This window comes from Erythrolamprus reginae, chromosome 4 (assembly GCF_031021105.1).
Source record: "Erythrolamprus reginae isolate rEryReg1 chromosome 4, rEryReg1.hap1, whole genome shotgun sequence".
NCBI classification, from domain to species: Eukaryota; Metazoa; Chordata; class Lepidosauria; order Squamata; family Dipsadidae; genus Erythrolamprus; species Erythrolamprus reginae.
Window position 1 is genome coordinate 16,730,371 of NC_091953.1, and position 26,211 is coordinate 16,756,581.

The 26,211-nt window shown below is 42.5% G+C and overlaps 1 protein-coding gene across 4 annotated transcripts; it reads right to left on the bottom strand.

The window, feature by feature from the left end:
• Window positions 1-2,134: 2,134 nt before the first annotated feature.
• Window positions 2,135-26,190, bottom strand: LOC139166311 (collagenase 3-like). 4 transcript variants are annotated; one of them, XM_070749677.1, is made up of 10 exons: window positions 26,047-26,162; window positions 25,419-25,648; window positions 21,257-21,405; window positions 21,029-21,154; window positions 18,034-18,195; window positions 16,383-16,491; window positions 13,078-13,214; window positions 9,389-9,548; window positions 3,474-3,577; window positions 2,135-2,892 (listed from the first exon to the last, which is right to left on the bottom strand). In XM_070749677.1, exons 1-10 carry the CDS (start codon window positions 26,149-26,151, stop codon window positions 2,792-2,794), a joined length of 1,383 nt encoding a protein of 460 aa, XP_070605778.1. In that variant the 5' UTR covers window positions 26,152-26,162; the 3' UTR covers window positions 2,135-2,791. The 4 variants fall into 4 exon arrangements, with proteins under 4 accessions (XP_070605778.1, XP_070605777.1, XP_070605781.1 ...); XM_070749676.1 differs by having other exon boundaries at window positions 26,026-26,162; XM_070749680.1 differs by lacking the exon at window positions 9,389-9,548 and having other exon boundaries at window positions 26,047-26,190.
• Window positions 26,191-26,211: the final 21 nt, after the last annotated feature.

Below are 26,211 nucleotides of genomic sequence, written 5' to 3' on the forward strand. Positions count from 1 at the left end.
GTCATGAAACACAACGATCAGATAATCCTCCACAATGGCCAAACCCACAGGCTGCTATTTATAGCAGCCTCACTAATTACCACAGTCCCACCCAACCATAAGTGGCCCCATTTTCTTTGATAATAACCTCTCAGTTGTTGTTGCTTACGCATCGCTCTCCGCATGCTTGGCTGTATCATTAACTCTTGTTCCGAATCCAAGGAGGAGCTAGATAATTGATCTCCTTCTGAGCTGTCTGCCATGCTCTCCTCCTCCCTGTCACTCATGTCTTCTTGGTCAGAGGAGCCTTCATCATCAGATTCCAACGGGGGCAAAACAGGCCTGCAGCATGTGGATGTCTCCCCCACATCCACAGTCCTTGGGGCAGGAGCTGGGCCAGAGCTAACCACAACAAAATCCAGGCATTTGCGGATGACGTGGTCTTCTTTATAGAAGACCTGATGATATCAGGGATAAAATTATTAAATGAAATAGAAGAATTGGTTAAGTGGTAGGACTTAAAGTAAATAAAGATAAAACTAAAAATTTAACCAAAACTTTTACAAGTAAGCAAGAAAAAAATTTGACGGAGAAAATTGGTATACAAACAGTGAAAAAAAATAATATCTGGGAATTTGGTTGACTAAAACATATTCATCAATAAAAGAGGATAATTATTTTAAAAAACTTACGCAGAAGACCAGGAAAGATTTGGAACAATGGGGGAGATTACGATTATCATTAGTAGGGAAAATAGCAGCGATTAAGATGAACATTCTTCCAATTGAATTGAACAGGACAATAACCAAACTTGTGTGGGGAAGAAAGAAACCAAAATTTATATTAAATTATTACGATAGTAGATTATAAGAGGTGGCTTCGGACTCCCTGAACTCAAATGTGTGTAAAGTATAGGTAATGTAATAGAATTGGAAAATATATGTGAATAGTTTTAGAAACAAAGTAAATGAAAGTTGATATTCCAGGATTGAGAGAATTGTATATAAGATGTTTTTAATGTGTAAAATTCAATAAACTTTATTTAAAAAAAGAATTCTTCCTTCCTTCCTTCCTTCCTTCCTTCCTTCCTTCCTTCCTTCCTTCTACTTACTTACTTACTTACTTACTTACTTACTTACTTACTTACTTACTTACTTACTTCTCTTTCATGTGGGACACAGATAAAAATGGGGAGAGTTTTGATCACAGTATTGTGGGTCCCATTTGGGGTGATGTGTAGATAGAAGAAGGAAACAAGATGGCTTTCATGGAAGGATGGAAGAACTGTTAACTAATCAAAGGGGTCTGAAACATATTTTAAACCCTGAGAAATAAGTTAATATTCAGAAGCATCACATGCAAATGCGTGATTCACTGGAATACAATGAGTGGTGGTAGATGGGAAATATAGCACAAATAGGCTTAAAAGGTTTTGTTCATTATAGTCACTCTCTATAAAAGTAGTTTCAACCTTCCCGTGGAGTTGATTTCTTGGTCTGTCTAGTGGGGCTGAACCAGTGATGGGCTACCAAAATTTTTACTATCACACCATGGGTGTGGCTTATGCATTTTGTTTCAACATCTTTCAGTGCAAATTAGGTGCTCCTGGGTGGAGCTCCAAATTTTGCTACCGGTACTGCGCACCTGACCGTACCTGTAGGAGCCCATCACTGGGCTGAACTCTGCAGATAGTATAGAGCAGGGGTGTCAAGCTCAAGGCCCTGGGGCCAGATTTGGCCCCCAGGGTGCTTAGATATGGTCCATGGGGCTGCCCTGGAAACAGTGAAGGACCAGCCTGTAGTGTCTCTGCTGGTGAAAATAGAGCTTGGGAGGGCTGCATATGGCTCTCTGAGTTCTATTTTCATTAGCAGTGGATTGCAGGAAGCCACCTTAACTGAAAATGGAGCTTGCATGGCCCTCCTAAGCTTTATTGTTGCTGGCAGAGGACTTCAGAAAACTGTCACAGCAAAAAATCGGGAGCCTGTTTTCACTGACAGAGCATTTGGGCCACCACCCAATACGAGTGACATCAAGTTGGCCATGCCCACCCCAGCCCCTCGAGGTCAAACACAACCTTGATGCAGTCCTCAATGAAATTGAATTTTATACTCCTGGAATAGAGCAATGACAACAAGGCAAAAGAAAACATCACTGCTAGAAGGAACACTTTTCTTTATCTCAAACAATAAAAGACCCTTAAAAAAACCCCCACAAAGAGACAATCAAAATAAATGTTCAAGGCTATTTTACAGAAGAAGCAAAAACAAAAGTTTCTTTTGCAGGGAAGAAAATACCAGATTATCAGAAACTTAGTAATAAATGCTTAGTGGCGTTGCACTCTCTACATCAATCACAATGCAGCTTTCTCTCTTGGGTTACTTAATCCTGTTTTAAATCCATTTTAATTATAGCTCATTATTCATCACTACAAATACTTTACATCTGTTTTACAGGCCGTTACTGGCTGCCAATAAGCATTCTGGCTGCAATTCAAAGTGTTACTTGTGAGTGAAAATGTTCCGTAAGATTAATCTGTATTTCTGCTTCAACGAGATGCTAAACATAAAACTCCCCTGTTAGACTTTACGAAGGATTTTACATGTATGTTGAACAAGGTTCTATTTCTCCAACTGAAGGGAAAAAACAGAGCACTTTTCTGGTTTTCACAATTAGGGAAAGAAAAAACAACGGCGTGGATTGGTTGATCCATACAGAACTGACAGAATCCATGTAAACATTCTCCAGGTTTCTCCATGCCATCTGCAATACTTTCAGTCGATCCTACTTCCAAGTTGATCAAATTCCTTGTTGTTTAACAGTCTAATACAGAGTTTGCGGGTGTCATGTGGATGATTTCTTTGTGTGAAATGCTATACTCAAGTTGGAATGAGCCACAGAAGAAATGAATGGAATCTGCAAGAAAAGAAATTAATTAGAGGCTGTAGTTCTAAAGATAATTGGCATCTTGTTCATGGAGGTTTCAAGAATTTTAGGTGATGTTGGGTCTGAAAGGAAGAGAATGAACTAAGACAGATATGAGTACAGATAATCCTTGACTTATAAACAGTCACATAGCAAGGGACTCCCCCAAAGCTACTTATAAATTGGTTTCTAAGTTCATATCATCCTGTCTATGTGACTGCATTTTGCATGCATATAACCAATCCATAGTTATGGCCATTTGGCGGAAGGAAGGAAGGAAGGAAGGAAGGAAGGAAGGAAGGAAGGAAGGAAGGAAGGAAGGAAGGAAGGAGGGTGGGAAGGAGGGTGGGAAGGAGGGTGGGAAGGAGGGCGGGAGGGAGGGAGATGGGAAGGAAGGAAGGAAGGAAGGAAGGAAGGAAGGAAGGAAGGAAGGAAGGATCAAGCTGGATGTTTAATGAATATGGCTGAGAAATTCTATGTTGAAAACATTTTTGTGACTTTTCAGGTGTCCTTGGTAACAATACGGCATCCACATCAAATAAAATTTCCCTTTCACACAGTAAAATATTTACCATTCTGCTGATATGCTGCATCCACCTTATATATAATTCCTTGAAATTCTTCCACAATTTGTTTTGGATAGCCATGCTCCATAGAATGAAATCTCTCATCATAGCTGTAGGCCAAAATGAATAATAATAAGAAACTAGCAGGAGGCTTAGAAAGAAACCGGGAAACTCATAATGGGAGAGAACTGAAGCCAAAAGATTTATACTATCTGATCAGAAACAATCTTACTCTGCCAAGGCTTCGTTCTCAGTGCTTTCAACGTTTTCCAATTTCCTCTGTACAATATGCAAACAGCATTCACTTTAGAGGGATCAAAGCTTTGCCTTCGGTATTAATGGAGGAGAGATATCGTAACTATTATTGATGTTGCTTTTTAAATAGTACGTCCTGATTTTGTTTTTAATTGTTAGACAACCCCTACCCCGACTTGTGTATCAGAAATGGGCAGCCATATAGATTTCCCAAATAAAGAAATTTTAAAAAAATCTTCCCTATGCAGAATAATTCTGTGTATGTTCTAACTCTGCAGTTGAATCAATAAGCCACATTTTGCAGCATTTTATTGCGTCAAACTCTCTTGTGCTTAGCGCGCAAATCTTATAACCTCACTTCTTACTCATTGCTCAGTCTGGCCCAAAACTACTGTTATTTACATTTGTTTGCAGATTCCCTCATGAAATTTCCAGGAAAATAGAAAAGTCCTTTTCATTGATGTTAGGAAGCTCTGTGGTTGATTCTCAAGCTGTTTAAAGGTGCTGATTTATTTCTTTATTTACATGGCTCATGGGCTGCTTCAATTAGTTGACTGATTGTGGCATACAACTCCCTCGTGTGTAATTGGGTTCTTTGTTCTGTGCATGCATAGAGGGTAAAAGAACCCAAATAGTGGCATCCGAGCGGGTGGCCGGAGCTCAAGGACACTGAAAAAGTGAGTTACAACTGGTGTTTCATTTATTTCATTTCATTTATTGGATTTATATGCCGCCCCTCTCCGAAAACTCGGGGCGGCTAACAACAGTCATGAACAATGTACAGTAAAAATCCAATACTAAAAACTAACTTAAAACCCCTTAATATATAAAACCAGCATACGTACAAACATACCATACATACAGTTGTATCAGCCTAGGGGGAGAGGAAGTCTTAATTCCCCCATGCCTGGCGGCAGAGGTGGGTTTTGAGTAGCTTACGAAAGGCAAGGAGGGTAGGGGCAGTTCTAATCTCTGGGGGGAGTTGGTTCCAGAGGGCCGGGGCCGCCACAGAGAAGGCTCTTCTCCTGGGTCCCGCCAAGTGGCATTGTTTCGTTGACGGGACCCGGAGAAGACCCACTCTGTGGGACCTAACTGGCCACTGGGATTCGTGCGGCAGAAGGCGGTTCCTGAGATAATCTGGTCCGGTGCCATGAAGGGCTTTATAGGTCATAACCAACACTTTGAATTGTGACCGGAAACTGATCGGCAACCAATGCAGACTGCGGAGTGTTGGTGTAACATGGGCCTATTTGGGAAAGCCCATGATTGCTCTCGCAGCTGCATTCTGCACGATCTGAAGTTTCCGAACACTTTTCAAAGGTAGCCCCATGTAGAGAGCGTTACAGTAGTCGAGCCTCGAGGTGATGAGGGCATGAGTGACTGTGAGCAGTGACTCCCGGTCCAAATAGGGTCGCAACTGATGCACCAGGCGAACCTGGGCAAACGCCCCCCTCGCCACAGCTGAAAGATGTTTCTCTAATGTGAGCTGTGGATCGAGGAGGACGCCCAAGTTGCGAACCCTCTCTGAGGGGGTCAATGTTTCTCCCCCCAGGGTAATGGACGGACAGATGGAATTGTCCTTGGGAGGCAAGACCCACAGCCACTCCGTCTTGTCTGGATTGAGTTTATCCAGGCACCGGCACATCACTTCCGCTGCTTCGTTGACTGGACATGGGGTGGAGATGTAAAGCTGGGTATCATCGGCGTATTGATGATACCTCACCCCATGCCCTTGGATGATCTCACCCAGCGGTTTCATGTAGATGTTAAATAGCAGGGGGGAGAGGACCGACCCCTGAGGCACCCCACAAGGGAGAAACCTAGAGGTCGACCTCTGACCCCCCACTAACACCGACTGCGACCGACCGGAGAGGTAGGAGGAGAACCACTGGAGAACAGTGCCTCCCACTCCCAACCCCTCCAGCCGGCGCAGAAGGATACCATGGCCGATGGTATCGAAAGCCGCTGAGAGGTCAAGAAGCACCAGGACAGAGGACAAGCCCCTGTCCCGGGCCCGCCAGAGATCATCCATCAACGCGACCAAAGCAGTTTCCGTGCTGTAACCGGGCCTGAAACCCGACTGCTGGGGACCTAGATAATCGGCTTCTTCCAAGGACCGCTGGAGCTGGAGTGCCACCACCTTCTCAACAACCTTCCCCATGAAGGGAAGGTTGGAGACTGGACGGTAGTTATTAAGTACGGCTGGGTCCAGGGAGGGCTTCTTGAGGAGGGGGCGCACGAGCGCTTCTTTATAGAGTGTTGGAAAAACTCCCCTCCCCAAGGAAGCGTTGGTAATCTCCTGGGCCCAGCTCCGTGTCACCTCTCGACTGGCCGAGACCAACCAAGAGGGACACGGGTCCAGTGAACAGGTGGCAGAACTCACAGCTCCAATGGCCTTGTCCACTTCATCAGGTGTCACCAAGTCAAACTCCTCCCAGACAGATGGACAAAGACGTTTAGCCCCAGTCACCTCGACTGACTCGTTGTCAGTCGACTCTGTTTTACAATTGGAGTCGAGATCGGCCCGGATCCGAGCGATTTTATCAGCAAAAAATGTGTTAAAGTCCTCGGCACTACTCTGTAAGGGCTCCCCAACTCCCCCCTGATTAAGAAGGGAGCGGGTCACCCTAAACAGAGCGGCCGGGCGGGATTCCGCTGATGCAATCAAGGCGGAATGATACGCGCATCTTGCCGCCTTGAGCGCCACTTTGTAAGTCTTAATAAAAGCTCTTACAAGTGTTCGATCGGATTCGGACTTACTCTTCCTCCATCGCTTCTCTAGACGTCTCTTCTGGCGCTTCAACTCCCGGAGCTCCTCGTTGAACCATGGAGCTCTACGGGGTCTAGCGCCACGGAGAGGTCACAGCGGCGCAATTCGGTCAAGGGCCTCCGCTGCAGCCTTGTTCCAGGCCTCAGCCAGAGACTCTGCCGGACTGCGGACGAGTGTATCTGGAAGAACCCCAAGCGCCTTCTGAAAACCTTCAGGATCCATCAGGCGTCTGGGGTGGAACATCTTAATTGGTTCCGCCTCCCTGCGGGGGAGGATTGGAGCCAGGAAGTCAAGCCGCAGTAGAAAATGGTCTGACCATGACAAAGGCAACACTTCTAAGCCCCTTAGTCTCAGACCATTACTCAGTTGCTCAGAGAGGAATACCATGTCAGGTGAGTGCCCCCCCTCATGAGTCGGACCCTGAACTACTTGAGTCAGGTCCATGGCTGCCATGGTGGCCATGAACTCCTGTGCCAGTCCAGAGGATTCGCCGAGCGACGGCAGGTTGAGGTCCCCCAAGACAATAAGTCTAGGGAAACCCACCGCCAGCCCGGCTACCTCCTCAAGCAGCACAGGCAGGGCTTGTGCCACGCAGCTGGGAGGCAGGTACGTGAGAAACAAGCCCACCTGAACCCCTAAGTCCAACTTCACCAGGAGGGACTCGCAACCCGCAATCTCCGGAGCAACGAGTCTACGCAGGCAAAGGCTCTCCCTGGCTATAATAGCCACTCCTCCCCCCCTTCCCCGGGATCGAGGTTCGTGCCATATCTGAAACCCGGCTGGGCAAATTTCAGAGAGAGGAACTCCTCCCTCTGGGCCCAGCCAGGTTTCAGTTACACATGCCAGGTCGGCCTCCTCATCCAGGATCAGATCCCGGATGAGGAGAGCTTTATTTACCACCGACCTGGCATTGAGTAGCAGCAACCTGATCCCAGGGCCAGATTTACACTCATCACCAGTATTCTGGGTTGAGCTCACGGAGCCGGAACAAGGGATCGTTATTAAGCAACGATCCCTCCTTCCCCTGGAACGGCTAGCTCCGTGGCTCCCGCCATATCTGCCTCTCCCCAGCAGCACTGAGATTTCCTGACCCTCTGTCACCCCAGAGATAGCCGCCCCTCCCCCTCCTGCCTCTCCAGCGCCAGGTTGGCCAAGTGTATTATTTACATCACTCCCATTCATTTCACCCATACTATGACCCCACCCATCCCATCCGCCCCATCCATACCAATCATTTGCTCCATACACCCTATGCCCATCCCAGTTATCCATCAATAAAACACCCCCCCAATAGTTTAGTTAAAAAATAAATCAATTATAATTAAAATACTAAAGGTTAAAATACTAATAAAAAGAAATAAATACAAATAGAAATGACTTTTGTGCTAATGACTTTTCCAACAGATCCAAAATATAGCCGCTTGGCAACCAGTATGTATGTGTGTATATATAACATAACATAACATAACATAACATAACAAAACAAAACATAACATAACATTAAGTATCTTCTTCAATAGTGAGTACCAGTAATAATGGTGAGTAATAATCTAAAGGGTATTAAGAAAATGGGAAATTGTAATTTAGGGGTTTAAAGTGTTAGGGGATGTCCTGCGATACTGTTCATAGCAAAAAATACTGTAATTACTTCCGCATCTCCACTTCGCGGAAATTTGACTTTCGCTGGCGGTCTTGGAATGTATCCCCCGCAAAAGTCAAGGGAATACTGTATAATAAAACATGGTTGTGTGTGTGTGTGGAATATTTAGAAACATAGAAACATAGAAGACTGATGGCAGAAAAAGACTTCATGGTCCATCTAATCTGCCCTTATACTATTTCCTGTATTTTATCTTACAATGGATATATGTTTATCCCAGGCATGTTTAAATTCAGTTACTGTGGATTTACCAACCACGTCTGCTGGAGGTTTGTTCCAAGGATCTACTACTCTTTCAGTGAAATAATATTTTCTCACGTTGCTTTTGATCTTTCCTCCAACTAACTTCATATTGTGTCCCTTTGTTCTTGTGTTCACTTTCCTATTAAAAACACTTCCCTCCCGAACCTTATTTAACCCTTTAACATATTTAAATGTTTCGATCATGTCCCCCCTTTTCCTTCTGTCCTCCAGACTATACAGATTGAGTTCATTAAGTCTTTCCTGATACGTTTTATGCTTAAGACCTTCCACCGTTTTTGTAGCCCGTCTTTGGACCCGTTCAATTTTGTCAATATCTTTTTGTAGGTGAGGTCTCCAGAACTGAACACAGTATTCCAAATGTGGTCTCACCAGCGCTCTATATAAGGGGATCACAATCTCCCTCTTCCTGCTTGTTATACCTCTAGCTATGCAGCCAAGCATCCTACTTGCTTTTTAATTTTTCATTTTAATATGATTAGAGAAGGACCAAGCAATCAGCAACAGATCCTGTACAACTCACACAGCTTCTGCTGGTGTATGCTATGATCAGTGGTATTAGGATTATTAAACAAGGTTTAGGCTGCCATGGCTTGCCTTTCATCTAACTACATCATGGAATAGCATCCATACCTTGTTGACAGCAAAAGAAAAAAAAAACCTGCATGAGCATTTGAAAACAGATCATCCTGGTGTAAAATGCAGAAAGGGAGAAAAAATGTAGCCAATTTAGATAATTTAGGTAATGTCGCATTGCAAATGTCCCAGGAGAGAACTGAGCTCCATGTTAACCACAGCATCATGACTAATATGTAACTGTATAAATACGATATGCCATCAGGCTAGAGAAGCTGTATTTTGTGGGTTTCAAAACTGTTTTTCAAAGTGTTTCTGGAAAATGTTTATTTGGTTTTATTACAGTGCGGACGTAAGAGTGGTTCAGATGAGCCACTTCCTCAACCACTTATTACCTACCTCCATAACTGGTCTCTAGTGAAAAATTTTGTCTTCCTGGATTTCACATCATAGAAAGCAGCATCTATCTTCTGAACATAGCTTGGGAATCCAAGATTGTATAGTTTCTGAGGATAACCACTGAGTATCTTATAGTCCTTCAGAGCCCAGTACGTCTTCCCTGTAGAATTTTTGGAAGCAAATGATAAAGGCGTCTGTAATATGGTAAATGATTTAGCTTTACTAGATAAATGGTCAAAGCAATGGAAACTGCAGTTTAATGTTTCCAAATGTAAAATAATGCACTTGGGCAAAAGGAATCAACAATCTGAGTATTGCATTGGCAGTTCTGTGTTAGCAAAAACTTCAGAAGAAAAGGATTTAGGGGTGAACAGTGCAGTCAGGCGGTAGGGAAAGCAAGTAGGATGCTTGGCTGCACAGCTAGAGGTATAACAAGCAGGAAGAGGGAGATTATGATCCCGCTATATAGAATGCTGGTGAGACCACATTTGGAATACAGTGGTACCTCAAGATACGAACCCCTCATCTTACGAACAACCCGTGATACGAACCCGGGGTTCAGCAAAATTTTGCCTCTTCTTACGAACTTTTTTCGAGTTACAAACCGGCGTTCGGAGACTGCTGGGAAGCCGCGCGGCTGTTTTAAAAGGTGACAGCCGGGCGGCAGGGCTTCCCAGAAGCCTCCCGAACCCCGGTTCGTAACTTGAACAAAGTTCGTAAGAAGAGGCAAAATTTTGCTGAACTCCGGGTTCGGTTCGGGAGGTTGCTGGGAAGCCCCCCAGGCCAGCTGCGACCTTTTAAAACACCCGCGCCGCTTCACAGCTGTCTCCCGAAGCCGAACGCGGAAGTTCGGCTTTAGCGTTCGGCTTCAGGAGACAGCTCCGAAGCGGCGCGGGTGTTTTAAAAGGTCGCAGTCGGCCTGGGGGGCTTACCAGCATGGGGGGGTGCTGGGAAGCCCCCCAGGCCGGCTGTCACCTTTTAAAACAGCCGCGCGGCTTCCCAGCAGTCGCCGAAAGCCGTTTTTTTGCGGGGGTTTCTTTGGTTGCACGGATTAATTGACTTTACATTGTTTCCTATGGGAAACAATGTTTCGTCTTACGAACCTTTCGTCTTACGAACCTCCTCCTTGCACCAATTAAGTTCGTATCATGAGGTATTACTGTACTGTGTTCAGTTCTGGAGACCTCACCTACAAAAAGATATTGACAAAATTGAACGGGTCCAAAGACGGGCTACAAGAATGGTGGAAGGTCTTAAGCATAAAACGTATCAGGAAAGACTTAATGAACTCAACCTGTATAGTCTGGAGGACAGAAGGAAAAGGGGGGACATGATCGAAACATTTAAATATGTTAAAGGGTTAAATAAGGTTCAGGAGGGAAGTGTTTTTAATAGGAAAGTCAACAGAAGAACAAGGGGACACAATCTGAAGTTAGTTGGGGGAAAGATCAAAGGCAACATGAGAAAATATTATTTTACTGAAAGAGTAGTAGATCCTTGGAACAAACTTCCAGCAGACGTGGTAGATAAATCCACAGTAACTGAATTTAAACATGCCTGGGATAAACATATATCCATTGTAAGATAAAATACAGGAAATAGTGTAAGGGCAGACTAGATGGACCATGAGGTCTTTTTCTGCCGTCAGTCTTCTATGTTTCTATGTTTCTATAAAAATAATTAATTTAATTACCAAGAAAACTTAGTTCTTCCCTTTAATGTTTTAAGTCTCTTTGGGTTTGGTGATTCAAGGGACCATCTCTCTACACTTGGGTTGTCAAACTCAATTTCATTAAGGGCTGCACCAGGGTTGTGGTTGGCCTTGGAGGGTTGGTTAGGAGTGGCTGTCTGGATGGGTGTGGCCAGCTGGGTGGGTGTGGCCAGTTTGATGCCACTTCCTAAGCTGCTAGCATGTTTCCTCTTTGCATTGGGTAAACTGGGAAGAAGTGACACATGATGGCCTCTTATATTTTCCAGGATGGCCCCCATGGACCAGATCTGACCACATTGTTGAGTGTATTCTGCCCATTGGCCTTGAGTTTGACACCCCTAGTCTCTAGTGTCAAAGTACATCTTCTAGGTATACGAGAGAAAATCTCTGCAATACGGTTGGTATTGGTTCCCGGCCCTCTGGAACTTGTAATTGGTTCCCGGCCCTCTGGAACCAACTCCCCCCGGAGATTAGAATTGCCCCCACCCTCATCGCCTTTGGTAAGCGCCTTAAAACCCACCTCTGCCGTCAGGCATGGGGGAACTGAGAGACTCTTTCCCCCTAGGCCTTTACAATTTATGCATGGTATGTTTGTTTGTTTGTTTGTTTGTATGTATGTTTGGTTTTATAAATAAGGTTTTTTAAAAATTGTTTTAGTATTAGTTTTAGTATTGGATTTACATGATGTTTTGTACTATTGTTGTTAGCCGCCCTGAGTCTATGGAGAGGGGCGCCATACAAATCCAATAAATAATAATAATAATAATAATAATAATAAATAATAATAATAATAATAATAATTATTATTATTATTATGTTTGATCTCATTCTTTTATATGAAAAATGCATCTTTGTGCTAAGCTTTCAACTGGTAAATGGTTTAGTATTTTTGATTTTAGTTCATTCTGATTTGTTTAAAATTAATATATCAAATGTGCTTTTTTTTTTTTACATTTTGACTTGAGCACTTGCCAGAAAAGAAAATTGGAGCATACTGATAAATTAATTGTAAACCTATTTAGTCAGGCTCTAGCAATATTGTAATTCATTCAATTGACACTCATAAGCCTCTATTCTTCCCACATAGGAGGGATCGAAAACCTATAGTAGATGGAATCATCTTTGTAATCTCCCTCAATCGTGCACTTCAGTAATATTTGTGCACAGTAGCAATAATCTTGTACCATGAGGTTCAACAAGCCATAATATAAATAATTATCTCCCCCCTAAAATTATTATGTATATTAATTGTATATGTTAATATGCATGTTAATAAAAGAGAATGTTTTTAGCTGAGGGTTGAACTATGGAGTCGTCAATGCTCTTTGCGCTTATTTGTTTTTTTATAGACATTTCACTATTTACAGTGAGTAAGTAATGTCTTTAGCACTGAAGATATTACCTAGCTGGGCAATAATATTAGAGTTTGTTACAGAAATATCAATTTCCAAAAGCACACACAGATGATTGATTCAGCTGGATTCATTAACTTCTTTATAAACATAATAATATAAATATATACAACAGCACAAGTCGATTATTTCTTCAAGTACACACAAGCAGGAGAGTTAGTTTCATTTTAGCAGAGCAGACAAGCACAGAGTGGGTTGAGAGTACAGAGTGGTCTGAGCCACTCTCAGTCTTAAGCTTCAGTTTTAGTTTCAATTCTCTGCACAGACTCAGAAGTGTTTAACTCCCATTGGCTGACATAGCTGCTATGCCTATTCATGGGCTGACCTTGTTAACATGGCTCTCCCAGTTATGAATATCTTAACAAATAAAACATCTGCAAGGAAACGAAAGCAAAGAGTACTAAGGCTTTACAAAATGAACATTAATCAGTAACTATTATTGTACATGTTGGGAAAATTAGCACTTGAACAAAATGAGTAAGGATAACATTAACATGTGTTGCTCCTTCTCAATAAAACAATGAAGAAGGGAAGCTAGCACAGATGAAAAGCAAAGCAACATTCACCTCGGAATAGGAAGAGAAGGTCCTTCTCTGGGGAATAATAAGCTGCATCAACCTGGAAGTTTGGAAGTTCTGGCCAAACAGAATCAATAATCATCCAATCTTCGTCAATCATCTGATAATTATGATGCCACACAAATCTAAGTAAGTGAAAAAAGCAGAAAAATTGTGGAATAGTATTAGATGTGTCCAGTTCCACCGGTGGAAATAAAACTACATGCACAGCTCCAGCTGACCGGTGGCAGTAACTTTCTGGATTACTGGTCTCAGCTGGGCTCTCCTTTCTTTCCCTGCTGCTGTGCGCTCCTCGCTTTTTTCCTCTTTCCTCCTTTCTCAGATGAACTTCCCTCTCTCCTGCCCGGCTCCCCTCCAGACTGATGCGGCCACTCCCCAAAGCCAGGAGAGCCGTGCTGCGCTGAAGGAATCTGGGCTGTGGGCTTTTTCCCCTCGCGAAGCCCTCACTCTGCCCACAGCTGAGATGAAAAGGCATCGTGCGCCAATAACAGTTCACTTGAATGATGATGATAGGTCAAGCCACTCCCACCTGGTCACATGGCACGCAAGCCACTCCTACTCAGCCACATGACCATCAAGCCACACCCACAAAATAAGCCACACCCACAGTGTGGCAGTAAAAATTTTGGCTGCCCATTATTGGGTATGTCCCCAAATCATCAACAGAAATCAAAGTCTGCAATTGGGCATTCATTGAGCTACAATATTTCATGTTTATAGAAACAACATATAGTGATTTATTTCATGGGAAAAGAGGCTTGAAATAGATGGGAGAAGAGCAAAATTATTATTATTGCAGACAGCTGGTTAAAATTTGAAAACAGATTACTTAGAAACATAGAAGATTGACAGCAGAAAAAGACCTCATGATCCATCTAGTCTGCCCTTATACTATTTCCTGTATTTTATCTTACGATGGATATATGTTTATCCCAGGCATGTTTAAATTCAGTTATTCTGAACAACAATGCAAATCTGTTGTATGAGCAATCATGGGCTTTCCCAAAAATGCCCATGTAACACCAACACTCCGCAGTCTGCATTGGTTGCCGATCAGTTTCCAGTCACAATTCAAAGTGTTGGTCATCACCTATAAAGCCCTTCATGACACCGGACCAGGGTATCTACGAGACCGCCTTCTGCCGCACGAATCCCAGCCACCGGTTAGGTCCCACAGAGTGGGCCTCCTCCGGGTCCCGTCAACAAAACAATGTCACTTGGCGGGGCCCAGAGGAAAAGCCTTCTCTGTGGTGGCCCCGGCCCTCTGGGACCAACTCCCCCCAGAGATTAGAATTGCCCCCACCCTCCTTGCCTTTCGTAAGCTCCTTAAAACCCACCTCTGCCGTCAGGCATGGGGGAACTGAGATATTCTTTCCCCCTAGGCCTTTACAATTCATGTATGGTATGTTTGTTTGTATGGATGGATGTTTGGTTTTACAATAAGGGTTTTTTATTTGTTTTAGTATTGGATTTACATGCTGTTTTTGTTACTGTTGTTAGCCACCCCGAGTCTACAGAGAGGGGCGGCATACAAATCCAATAAATAAATAAATAATAAATAAATAAATGACAGATGTAGGGAATACGGAGGATGACCCAGAGAGGAGAGAGGAAGAAGGGAAAGATATATTACCGGAGGAACAAAAAAAGGAAACATTGCTTAAGTACAAATGAGGGAGGTTCAGACACCCAGCTAAATTGCATGAATATAAAAAAGGGACGAGGGTAACCACAATCACACTTACATGAGTATGTTACAATAGCCAATCTAAATAAAAGTAGTTTTTATTTCCTGTAGAATCTATTTTTTGGTCTGGTCTGTCTTAAAAAGCTGACAAATTAAATATTTTTCCATCTTCTGCGGTCCATTGCTAAGAGCACTAACACACTATACTGTGTCTCTTATCTTTGCTTGATCCGGCTGCTTCCTCTGGTATGAAATACTATTTATTTATTTATTTGCTCACATAACTTCATGTATAGTAAACCTTGTAAATATGTATGCTAAGTACCATACTTGTAAATGGGGTGTGCTTGGGAAAAGATGGGAAAGTGACAGTAGAGATTTAGCAGTAAAATCATTTAATTCATTTAAACTTCTTTTCCTAGGTTTTTTTTTGTTAAAAACCAAGTGTCCTTGCTCTTCCTTGCAGGGTAAAATCCACAACAGCTATTGCAGCCCTTGCTCCAATATAAAATGTACATCTTTATGCTAACCAGAGGTGGTATTCAGCCTGTTTAGACTGGTTCGGGTGAACTGGTAGTAGTTTGTTTGTTTGATTGATTTTTTTATGCCTTCCTTCGCCTTAAATTCAGGGCGGCTTACTATATGTTAGCAATAGCACTTTTTAATACAGCCAGCATATTGCCCCCACAATCCAGCTCCTCATTTTACCCACCTCGGAAGGATGGAATGCTGAGTCAACCCTGAGCCGGTGATGAGATTTGAACCGCTGACCTTCAGATCTACAGTCAGCTATAGTGGCCTGCAGTACTGCACTCTACCTGCTGCACCACCTCGGCTCTTATTTTTATATCCATAATTTCAAACTGAATGCGTTCTACCATGTACCGGTACCAATTTTGTAATGTCCATTTTGTCGCATCCTTCCAACCTAAAACTATTAGAGAGGGAGAGAATCAGAGACAGAGACACAGAGAGACAGAGACAGAGAGGCTTGCGATAAGATATCTCAGCTCACAGAGAGGAGGGGAGGAGAGAGGGAGCGGGAGAGAGAGAGACAGACACACAGAGAGAGGGAGACTGCAAAAGGAGAGAGATAAAGGATATTTAACTTTCTGGGAATTTATTGGACTTAAGGAGAGAGAAGGGCCAATTGCCTTGGCATCCTTCAGTCTTGAAAGACCATGGTATTATGCTATGGATTCCCCAGAGCCTGAAGCCTGGGTAGCAGAGGTGGGTTGCTGTTCGGACGGGTAGGGGGGCACAGTGGGGTAGCAAAAATGGAGCTCCACCCCAGAGCACCCAATTTGCACTGAAAGATATTGAAAGAACATGCAGGGCGTCCTGCATAAGCCATGCCCACAGTGTGGTTGTAAAAATTTTGGTAGTCTTTCACTTCTGGGTAGGTTATTGGAATAATTCAGAGACATGGAGAGGAGGGATCTGCTGCTTGGAGGGGCAAATATATGAGATTAATATAGCCTCAAATTTACAACCCATTGCTGAAGCTCTCATTGTATCCCTTGTTATTATTTAATGATCATTAGTTATTTGTAACGCTAACGAATATGCTCAGAAGAATGGGTAGACTCTTTTACCACCATCTTACCTGTCCTTGAATATGATTTTATCACCATGTATATTTGCAACAGCATCTGCTGAGAAATTTGGATCACACCTCTGTGCACGTCTAGCACTGCTTGTCCTGTTTTTGGGACCTGAAATTGTTGAGAATCATTCATGTTATCCTTTGTCTTGAATGTACAGTATTTAGAATTCATTTCACAGTACAGTGGTCCCTCTACTTAAGAACTTAATTCGTTCCGTGAGCAGGTTCTTAAGTAGAAAAGTTTGTAAGTAGAAGCAATTTTTCCCATAGGAATCAATGTAAAAGCAAATAATGTGTGCAAACCCATTAGGAAAGAAATAAAAGCTCGGAATTTGGGTGGGAGGAGGAGGAGGAAGAAGAGGAGGAGGACAGTCGCTGCCGAAGGAAGACCGTGAGGTGAACGCCCCCTTTTGCCTTTCTGTGTCCAGACGCTCCAGGAGGCAACCTCGCACCGGGTGTATGGGAGGCAGCACAAGGGAGTCACCACAGCAAAGTGGTTTATTCCCTCTCCAAGAGCCCAGAGAAAGGAAAATGCTCCGTTCGCTCTGGGCTGCCAAAGCCTCCTTAAGCGCCACCGAAAGGCTCCTCTGGCAGCCCAGAAAAGTCTGAGATGGCCGGGATTAAAGGGGGAATGGCAGGAAACTGGCTGGGCCTTCATGCTGCTCTCAGATTTCCTGGGAAATCTTTCCAGGCTCGGGTTCTTAATAATAATAATAATAATAATAATAATAATAATAATAATAATAATAGTTGTTGTTGTTGTTATTAATTAGATTTGTTTGCTGCCCCTCTCTGAAGACTCGGGGGGGGGGGCTCACAGCAACAATAAACAATATACAACAAATCTAATAATTAAAACTATGGCTAAAACCCCCCTATCATTAAAAATCAAACAATACTACTCAGTCATAACCATACGTAAATCTTACTAGCCAAGGGATAGATCAATTACCCCATGCCTGGCGACATAGATGAGTTTTCAGAGTATTGCGGAAGGTGAGGAGGGGGGGGCAGTTTGAATCTCTGGGGAAGTTGATTCCAGAGGGCCGGGGCCACCACAGAGAAGGCTCTTCCCCTGGGTCCCGCCAGACGACATTGTTTAGTTGACGGGAGACCCGGAGAAGGCCGACTCTGTGGGACCTAATTGGCCACTGGGATTTGTGCAGCAGAAGGCGGTCCCATAGAAAATGGTTCTTAAGTAGAGGCAAAAAAATCTTGAGCACCCGGTTCTTATCTAGAAAAGTTCTTAAGTTGAGGCGTTCTTAAGTAGAGGTACCACTGTACTTGTATAATGCCCATCATTCTCCCAATCTACTATCTGCCAATAATTAACTAACAGCAGTGGGCAGAGCAAGGCCACTTCATTTTGCTGAAGCACAAAGAAAGGATCAACAAAACCCCACAATGAACAGCACGTCTACATATGTATTATACATACAGTTTGGTTGCTATAATATGTATTACATGTACAGTTTGGTTGCCATAACTGGTGCAACTATGCTCATGTTTGCAATATACAGACTATCCTGTTTTGTTACAGCACACAGCAATGGGTGCTGTTGGAAGGGTAGCTTCATTATGGCAAAGCACTCCTTTGAATTTGCACACTCTACTTCATTATCCATTTTAGAATGAATAAACATATAAGTACCATAAAGAGCTTGGATGCCTTCTACATCATCTTCAGGGAGAACAAAGTCCTTCACACCACGGTAAATGTAAAGAGGGTACATCAAAGCTTTAGGATCACTGGAGTGTTGTAGCCCCAGTGAATGGCCAAACTCATGGGCTGCAACCATAAATAAATTGAAATCTGGAAGGAGCAGAAAGCCATCAGATTAGCAATAGAGCATCAGGATGCCTTTTGGAACCCAAACATATAGAGTAGTATATTCTAACCAGCCCACAAACAGTTCTAGAAACAAGGTTATCTCTCCCATCATTATTTTTATGTCTGACTAAACTTCACAGTCAAGTTTATCCAGTCATTTACTGTATTTTTCAGAGTATAAGATGCACCAGAGTATAAAACAAACCTTAGTTTCTGGGGAGAAAAATAGGGGAAAATAATCTGCATATGAATTATTTATCTGGCAAGTCTTTAGGCTTCAGTACATTAGTTTGCTGGTTTTCAGCAAGCATGCTTGCTTTTTATCCCCTGGTTGGGGATAAAAAACAGTTTCTAAAATACTTCACTTCTCTTTCTCTCTTAGAGATAGAAACATAGAAGACTGACGGCAGAGAAAGACCTCATGATCCATCTAGTCTGCCCTTATACTATTTCCTGTATTTTTTATGTTAGGATGGATATATGTTTATCCCAGGCATGTTTAAATTCAGTTAATGTGGATTTACCAACCACGTCTGCTGGAAGTTTGTTCCAAGCATCTACTACTCTTTCAGTAAAATAATATTTTCTCATGTTGCTTTTGATCTTTTCCCCCAACTAACTTCAGATTGTGTCCCCTTGTTCTTGTGTACACTTTCCTATTAAAAACACTTCCCTCCTGAACCTTATTTAACCCTTTAACATATTTAAATGTTTCGATCATGTCCCCCCTTTTCCTTCTGTCCTCCAGACTATACAGATTGAGTTCATTAAGTCTTTCCTGATATGTTTTATGCTTAAGACCTTCCACCATTCTTGTAGCCTGTCTTTGGACCCGTTCAATTTTGTCAATGTCTTTTTGTAGGTGAGGTCTCCAGAACTGAACACAGTATTCCAAATGTGGTCTCACCAGCGCTCTATATAGCGGAATCACAATCTCCCTCTTCCTGCTTGTTATACCTCTAGTTGTGCAGCCAAGCATAATGAGAAAAACAGGCAAAGGGGATTGCTTCACTCCTTAGCACCTTGTTAGGGCTGAAAAAAGATTGGTAAAGGCTACATTCAGAATATAAGGTGCATCCAAATTTTCAGCCTCTTTTAGGGAGGAAAAAAGTGTGTCTTATACTCCGAAAAATACAATACTTTCCTTCATATTTTAAGGTGAATGGAGGTTATCTTAAAGGATCGTACTTTAAGAGGAATAAGTTTATTTCTTTGTTAAAAGCTTGCATGTAAAAGTAGATGCATTTGGAAGAAGGCGGAGAAGTGTACTATACATTTTAGAGAAAATAGCATACAAAAATTGTATCTTTCATTTTCAAATAGTAACATGATTTGAGAAATAGACTTATGATCAGAGCATCATATTAATCCAGTTAATTGATAGGTTTATGGATTTATATAGGCAAGGTAGTACTTCTGGAGCAGTGACGGCTGCCAAAATTTTTACTGCCACACTGTGGGTGTGACCTATTTTGTAAGTGTGGCTTGATGGTCATGTGACAAAGTAGGAGTAGCTTGCCGGCCATGTGACTAGGTGGGAGTGGCTTGACAATCATGTGACCAGGAGGGTGGCTTAAAGGTCATGTGGCTGGGTGGGAGTGGCTTACCGACCAAGATGAGGTTCAACACCGACAAATGCAGAGTCCTCCACCTCGGCAAAAAGAACCCTAGACATACATACAGCCTGGGAGATACCCCACTCAGCAGTAGTGACTGCGAAAGAGATCTTGGAGTCTTGGTGGACAATCAACTAAACATGAGTCAGCAATGTGCAGCAGCAGCCAAAAAAGCCAACTCAATCCTAAGCTGCATCAACAGAGGAATACGCTCCAAGACCAGGAAAGTACTAATACCACTCTACTATGCCCTGGTCAGACCCCACCTGGAGTACTGCATCCAATTTTGGTCACCTCACTACAAAAAAGACATCGAAACTCTGGAGAAGGTGCAAAAAAGAGCAACCAAAATGATTAGGGGACTCGAAACCAAGACTTACGAAGAGAGATTGAGAGAACTGGGCATGGACAGCCTAGAAAAAAGAAGGTCTAGAGGGGACATGATAGCAGTTTACAGATACTTGAGGGGTTGCCACGGTGAGGAGGGGGTCTCTTTATTCCCCAGGGCACCAGAGGGCCGGATGAGGAACAATGGTTGGAAGCTGACCAAGGAGAGATTCAACCTGGAAATAAGGAAGAACTTCCTGACGGTCAGAGCGATCAACCAATGGAACTGCCTGCCAGGGGAGGTGGTGAACTCCCCAACTCTGGACACCTTCAAGAGGAGATTGGACTTCCATTTGGCTCGGGTGCTGTAGGGTTTCCTGCTCAGGCAGGGGGTTGGACTCGATGACCTAACGGTCCCTTTCAACTCTATTAATAAATAAATAAGATAAGTTTTCAAATAGGTGCTTGGACTCTTTTTCAGTTGATTAAGTCACATTATTTGAATAGCCACAAAAAGGACAAATGATAGACAGCATTGTTTGTTCAGGAACACAGTAATATTTTAAAGTTTTGTACTGAACCCACTAGTTTCAGTATGATAACAAATTAGGCAAGTAGGCTACTTTTCTTTAATTGCTATAAAAGTTCAGTTCTAGATAATGATTAAAGCGTTTATGGGTAAAAACATACTATTTAATTATTTCCTATTTTAAAAGTAATTAAAGATCATACTAAGGTACTAGAGAAGAAAGGACAATAAGAAAAATAAGTATTCAATAAATAGTGGATAAACGTACTACCTCCACTTCCTGTCCCCCATGGGGACAGCAGCCCATTACTGTTCAGAGTCATAGAAATAAATCTACAATTACCACTCGAATCATTAGTCCATGTTTCATCCTCATCGAAGTGGACATCCCCTCCAATATTGTCACCCGGAGGGAAAGCATGAGCAAGTTGTCCCAACGGTCCATCAAAAGGTACAAAGTCTCCATGCTCTATAAAATAAGCAACCCCAAATAATTGGTAATTATCTAAGTGGTGTAGCAAATTTTAGAATAAACATGACAACATAGCATAAAACTTGGCTCTCACATCACCTTTGGATTCGAAAGAGATCATAATGTCAGCAGTGTCATTAAAGATCCTGGTGAAATGAAGTGGGGTGACATCACTCCATACTTGAAAAGCTTCATGTATTGCTTGGTCCACTTCTTCCCGGGTCAGATCCAGGGTATGGTTCACAATTCTGTTCATATCACAAATGCCAATCATCATTAAATACTCAAGATGGTTTAATCATAGAATCATAGAATCATAGAATCATAGAATCATAGAATCATAGAATCATAGAATCATAGAATCATAGAATCATAGAATCATAGAATCATAGAATCATAGAATCATAGAATCATAGAATCATAGAATCATAGAATCATAGAATCATAGAATCATAGAATCATAGAATCAATCATAGAATCATAGAATCAATCATAGAATCATAGAATCATAGAATCATAGAATCATAGAATCATAGAATCATAGAATCATAGAATCATAGAATCATAGAATCATAGAATCATAGAATCATAGAATCATAGAATCATAGAATCATAGAATCATAGACATGGAAGGGACCTCCAGGGTCATCAAGTCCAACCCCCTGCTCAATGCAGGATTCACTAAACCATCCCAGAAAGATGACTGTCCAGTCTCTGTTTAAAGACCTCAAGTGAAGGCGAGCTCACCACCTCCTGTGGCTTTATCACCCTTACCGTTAGAAAGTTTTTTCTGATATCTAATCTAAATCTACTCCCTTAAAGTTTCATTCCATTGTTTCTAGTCTTTCCATGTGCTTATGAGAACAATGCTGATCCCTCTGCTCTATGATAGCCCTTCAGATATTTGTAGACAGCTATCAAGTCTCCTCTCAGTCTTCTCCTTTGCAGACTAAACATCCCTAGATCCTTTAACTGTTCCTCATAGGACATGGTTTCCAGACCACTCACCATCCTTGTAACTCTCCTTTGAACTTGCCCTAGTTTATCAATGTCCTTTTAAAATTGGGCCCCCCAGAACTGAACACAGTATTCCAAGTGTGGTCGTACCAAAGTACTGTAGAGAGGAATAATTATATCATGTGAGCGAGATTCTATGCTCCTCTTGATACATTCTAGGATTGTGTTTGCCTTTTTTGCAGCTGCTTCACCCTGTCGACTCATGTTTAATATGTGATCTACCAATACACCCAGATTCTTCTCACCTGTGCTGCTGCTCAGACATATTCCTCCCATTCTATATTTTACACATAGAGGTTTACATGTTGTTTCCATAACAATCACACAAAATACCTTGGGCTGTGAATTTCTGGCACAATGTAACTCAGTGTTACATTGAGAGAACTAACTTAGTTCTCCTTGATCCATGTACAACACCTTAGCTATTATAACAAATTATAACTTACAAACATTTCCTTTATTAGAATTAGAATTCTTTTTTGGCCAAGTGTGATTAGACAAACAATGAATTTGTTTCCTGCGCAAATTCCGAATCCACAAGAGGGGCGGCATACAAATCTAATAAATTAAATTAATATTAAATTAAATAAGCTCTCAGTGTACATACAATGATAGTGATATATCATTATGATTAGTGTAGACAATATCGTTTGGCAGGGCCAAGGGGAAGAGCCTTTTCTATGGGGCCCCGGCTCTCTGGAATCAACTCCCCCTAGAGATTCGCATTGCTCCCACCCTCCTCGCCTTTCACAAGAGTCTTAAGACTCACTAATGTCACCAGGCTTGGAGCAATTAGATCTAGATCCCCTGGCCAATACATGTGATGTATGGCTGCAATTTGAATTTGTTTGATTGATTTTTAATATATCAGGTATTTTAGTTTTTAATTAATTAGATTTGTCTTTGTATTCACTGTTTTATATTGCATGCTGTGAGCTGCCCCGAATCTGTAGAGAGGGGCAGCATACAAATCTAATAAATAATAATTATTATTATTATTATCATAGTCATTGTAAAAAATACATTTATCATAAAACGTTAGATACAACAGTTGGTGATAGTCATGGATACTAAATAATCAATCAACATAAATCATACTAGGACACCAAGTAAACAATATATGTGCATGTGTGCAGATGTATAGCAGATGTATGATCAGAAATATATTTGGAACATTAAATTTTTATTCATTCTGTATAACAGAGATGGCGAACCTTTTTTGGCTCGGGTGCCAAAAGGGTATGCACGTGTGAGATATGGTGGGCCCCAGCCTAAAGGGGAGGGAACGCAGTTCTGGTGGCAGCCATGCACCGCATAACCTAGCTCCGGTGGCGATGCCAGGCATGCACAAGCGTGCACATTCGTGCACGTACCACCGGTGCTTCCCCGGACCTACGCCTGCCCTGCCCCGCCCTGCCACAAGCGCCGCCTTCCCCTGCTGTTCACCCCTCGCTTGCTTTTCACACCGACTCCCCCCACCGCCCACAGAGAAATGGGCAAACAAGTAAGTGCCCGCTCACCGCTGCCCACCGCCATTTGCCCTCCAATGCCCGCTTGCCGCCATTCACCTCGTTTGCCTCTCGCTCATCTCTCATGCCAGCTCCCACCACCACCCGCGCTGCTGATGTTCACCCCAAGAGCAAGAGGCGAGCGAGACCAAAGGCAGCAAGCGGGCGGTGGGGGGGCAAACAGCGGTGGGCAGCGGTGAACTGGCACTTACTTGTTTGCCCATTTCTGCCCAAGCGCAGAAGGGAAAAGAACCCAGAAATCGCGCTCACGTGAGATTCAGCTTCTGCACAGTGGCGAGCGGCCACTTACTTGTTTGCCCATTTCCTGGTTTTTTCACTTCTGCACATGTACAGAAGCAAAAAACCCAGAAATCGTGGGGCACGCGTGCGGGGGGGGGGGAAGTGGGTGGCATGCTCCTGGCCCGTTTCGGTAGGGCTGGGAATGGTAGCTTGCTCCTGGCCCACACCCATAATGCAATGCCCTTCCCCAAGCATGCGCACAATATCCACGCTGCCCCTCTGTGCATGCAGACAGCCTCCCACAGTGCCCACTCCACGCACGCGCACAGGCCTCACTGAAGCCTCCAGACTTCCAGCAGGCCCACTGGGTTGTTTTTCGCCATTCCCGGCTGTAGGAGGCTTTCGTGAAGCCTGGAGAAAGTGAAAACAGCCAAAAATCAGCTGGCCAGCACACACATGCATGCTGGAGCTGACATAGGGCAATGCCTCTCGTGCCCTCAGATATGGCTCCATATGCCACCTGTGACACGCATGCCATAGGTTTGCCATCACTGCTCCATAATGTATTTTTCTTGAAAAAAATTAATCTCACCATGTTGATCTAAATCAAAATAGAACTAATTTAATTGAACAAGAGAGATCAATGCACTGTGTAGATTGATTTACCTTTGTTTCAACTTCTGAACAATGCAAATACACAAACATTGTAAGTGGTTTCAACCTTTGAAATGCATTAACTCAATAGAAAAAAAATCAGGCCAAGATCAGCATAATACAGTGGTACCTCTACTTACGAGCTTAATTTGTTCCGTGACCAAATTTTTAAGTAGAAAAGTTTGTAAGAAGAAGCAATTTTTCCCATAGGAATCAATGTACAAGCAAATAATGCGTGCAATTGGGGAAATTCCTCCCAGGAGATTCCTTGAGAGGCCCCAAGGAGGCTTCTCCTTGCCTTTTCCGGTCCTGTTTCCTCCCAGGAGATTCCTAGAGAGGCCCCATGCAGGCTTCTCCCTGCCTTTTTCAGTTACAGTTTCAGAGGCTCGGGTTTGTAAGTGGAAAATGGTTCTTGAGAAGAGGCAAAAAAAAATCTTGAACACCCGGTTCTTATCTAGAAAAGTTCGTAAGTAGAGGCGTTCTTAGGTAGAGGTACCACTGTACTGGAATAATAATAAAATGATATTTAAAATGTTTTTGTCTCGGTGCTGCTCTCTGGGACTGTTATTCTCAAATCACATTGATCACTGGGTGTGTCTCGGTAAGAGTGATTTAGACTCGAACCACTCCACACAAATTTTCACTACTATAAGTGATGGTCTTTCTGTCATTTCAACAGCATCATGGTTTTTAAAATTCAATTTTTCCGAATATCAGAAAATGCTGAAAACAAAGGCAAAGAAACCCCACTCATATGGACCACAGAAACAATATTTTCCAAAGTGGTCTAGTACAAACACAATGAAGGGAAAATAATATGAAGTTAAACAAGTTCATTTTACCTGTATGTTAAATTCAACACCGGCCACTTAATTTTCCTGGGGAAAAAATGATAACCTGCCATATCAGGCACGCCGCATCGAGGTTGTTTCATTAATTCAAAAGTTTCTGAGGTCATTTGCCCATTTCCTCCCAAGTTAAAAAAAGACTGCATGTATTTCAGTTTGTTAAGCAAAGATGCTGAACTTCTTTTCCAAACTGCTCCTTGACCGTAGTAGGTGTCCAGATAACTCTAGAAATAAAAGGGAATATATGAAAAAAGATTAAAAAAATTATAGGACACGAAAAACAGTGTGGGGAAAACAGACAGATACTGTACCTCGGTTAAGAAGTTGCTTAAAACTTTAAAACAGTAGAAAGCATAACAAATATGTATATAAATTAAATAACCAGAGTAATTTTCCTTTTGCCGACTGAAATAGCTGTAAGAAAGACTTTTGAGACAAAGTGTTTAATGGATGAGAATATTTTAATCTAAATGGCCCTTTTTTGTGTGTATGTTAATGTTAGTTTGTATGTTGTGTTTAAGGGTTTTTTTCTTTTCTTTTGTGTCTTTTTAATGTATATATTTCAATAAAAATTATATCTTTTTAAAAATAAGTTGCTTACTGTCTCCGGCGTAGGACCTACTGTAATTTTGTAGGGAAGCGGGAAAGGTAAACTGACAGCAGGTATCCAGAAGAAGAAAACAGAGGCAATAAAGATGTTCATCTTCACACAACAGCTGAAGTACATTAACAAATACTTTAAGTTGGGATTAGTTTTTATAGGAGACACATCTAGGAATTTGACTTG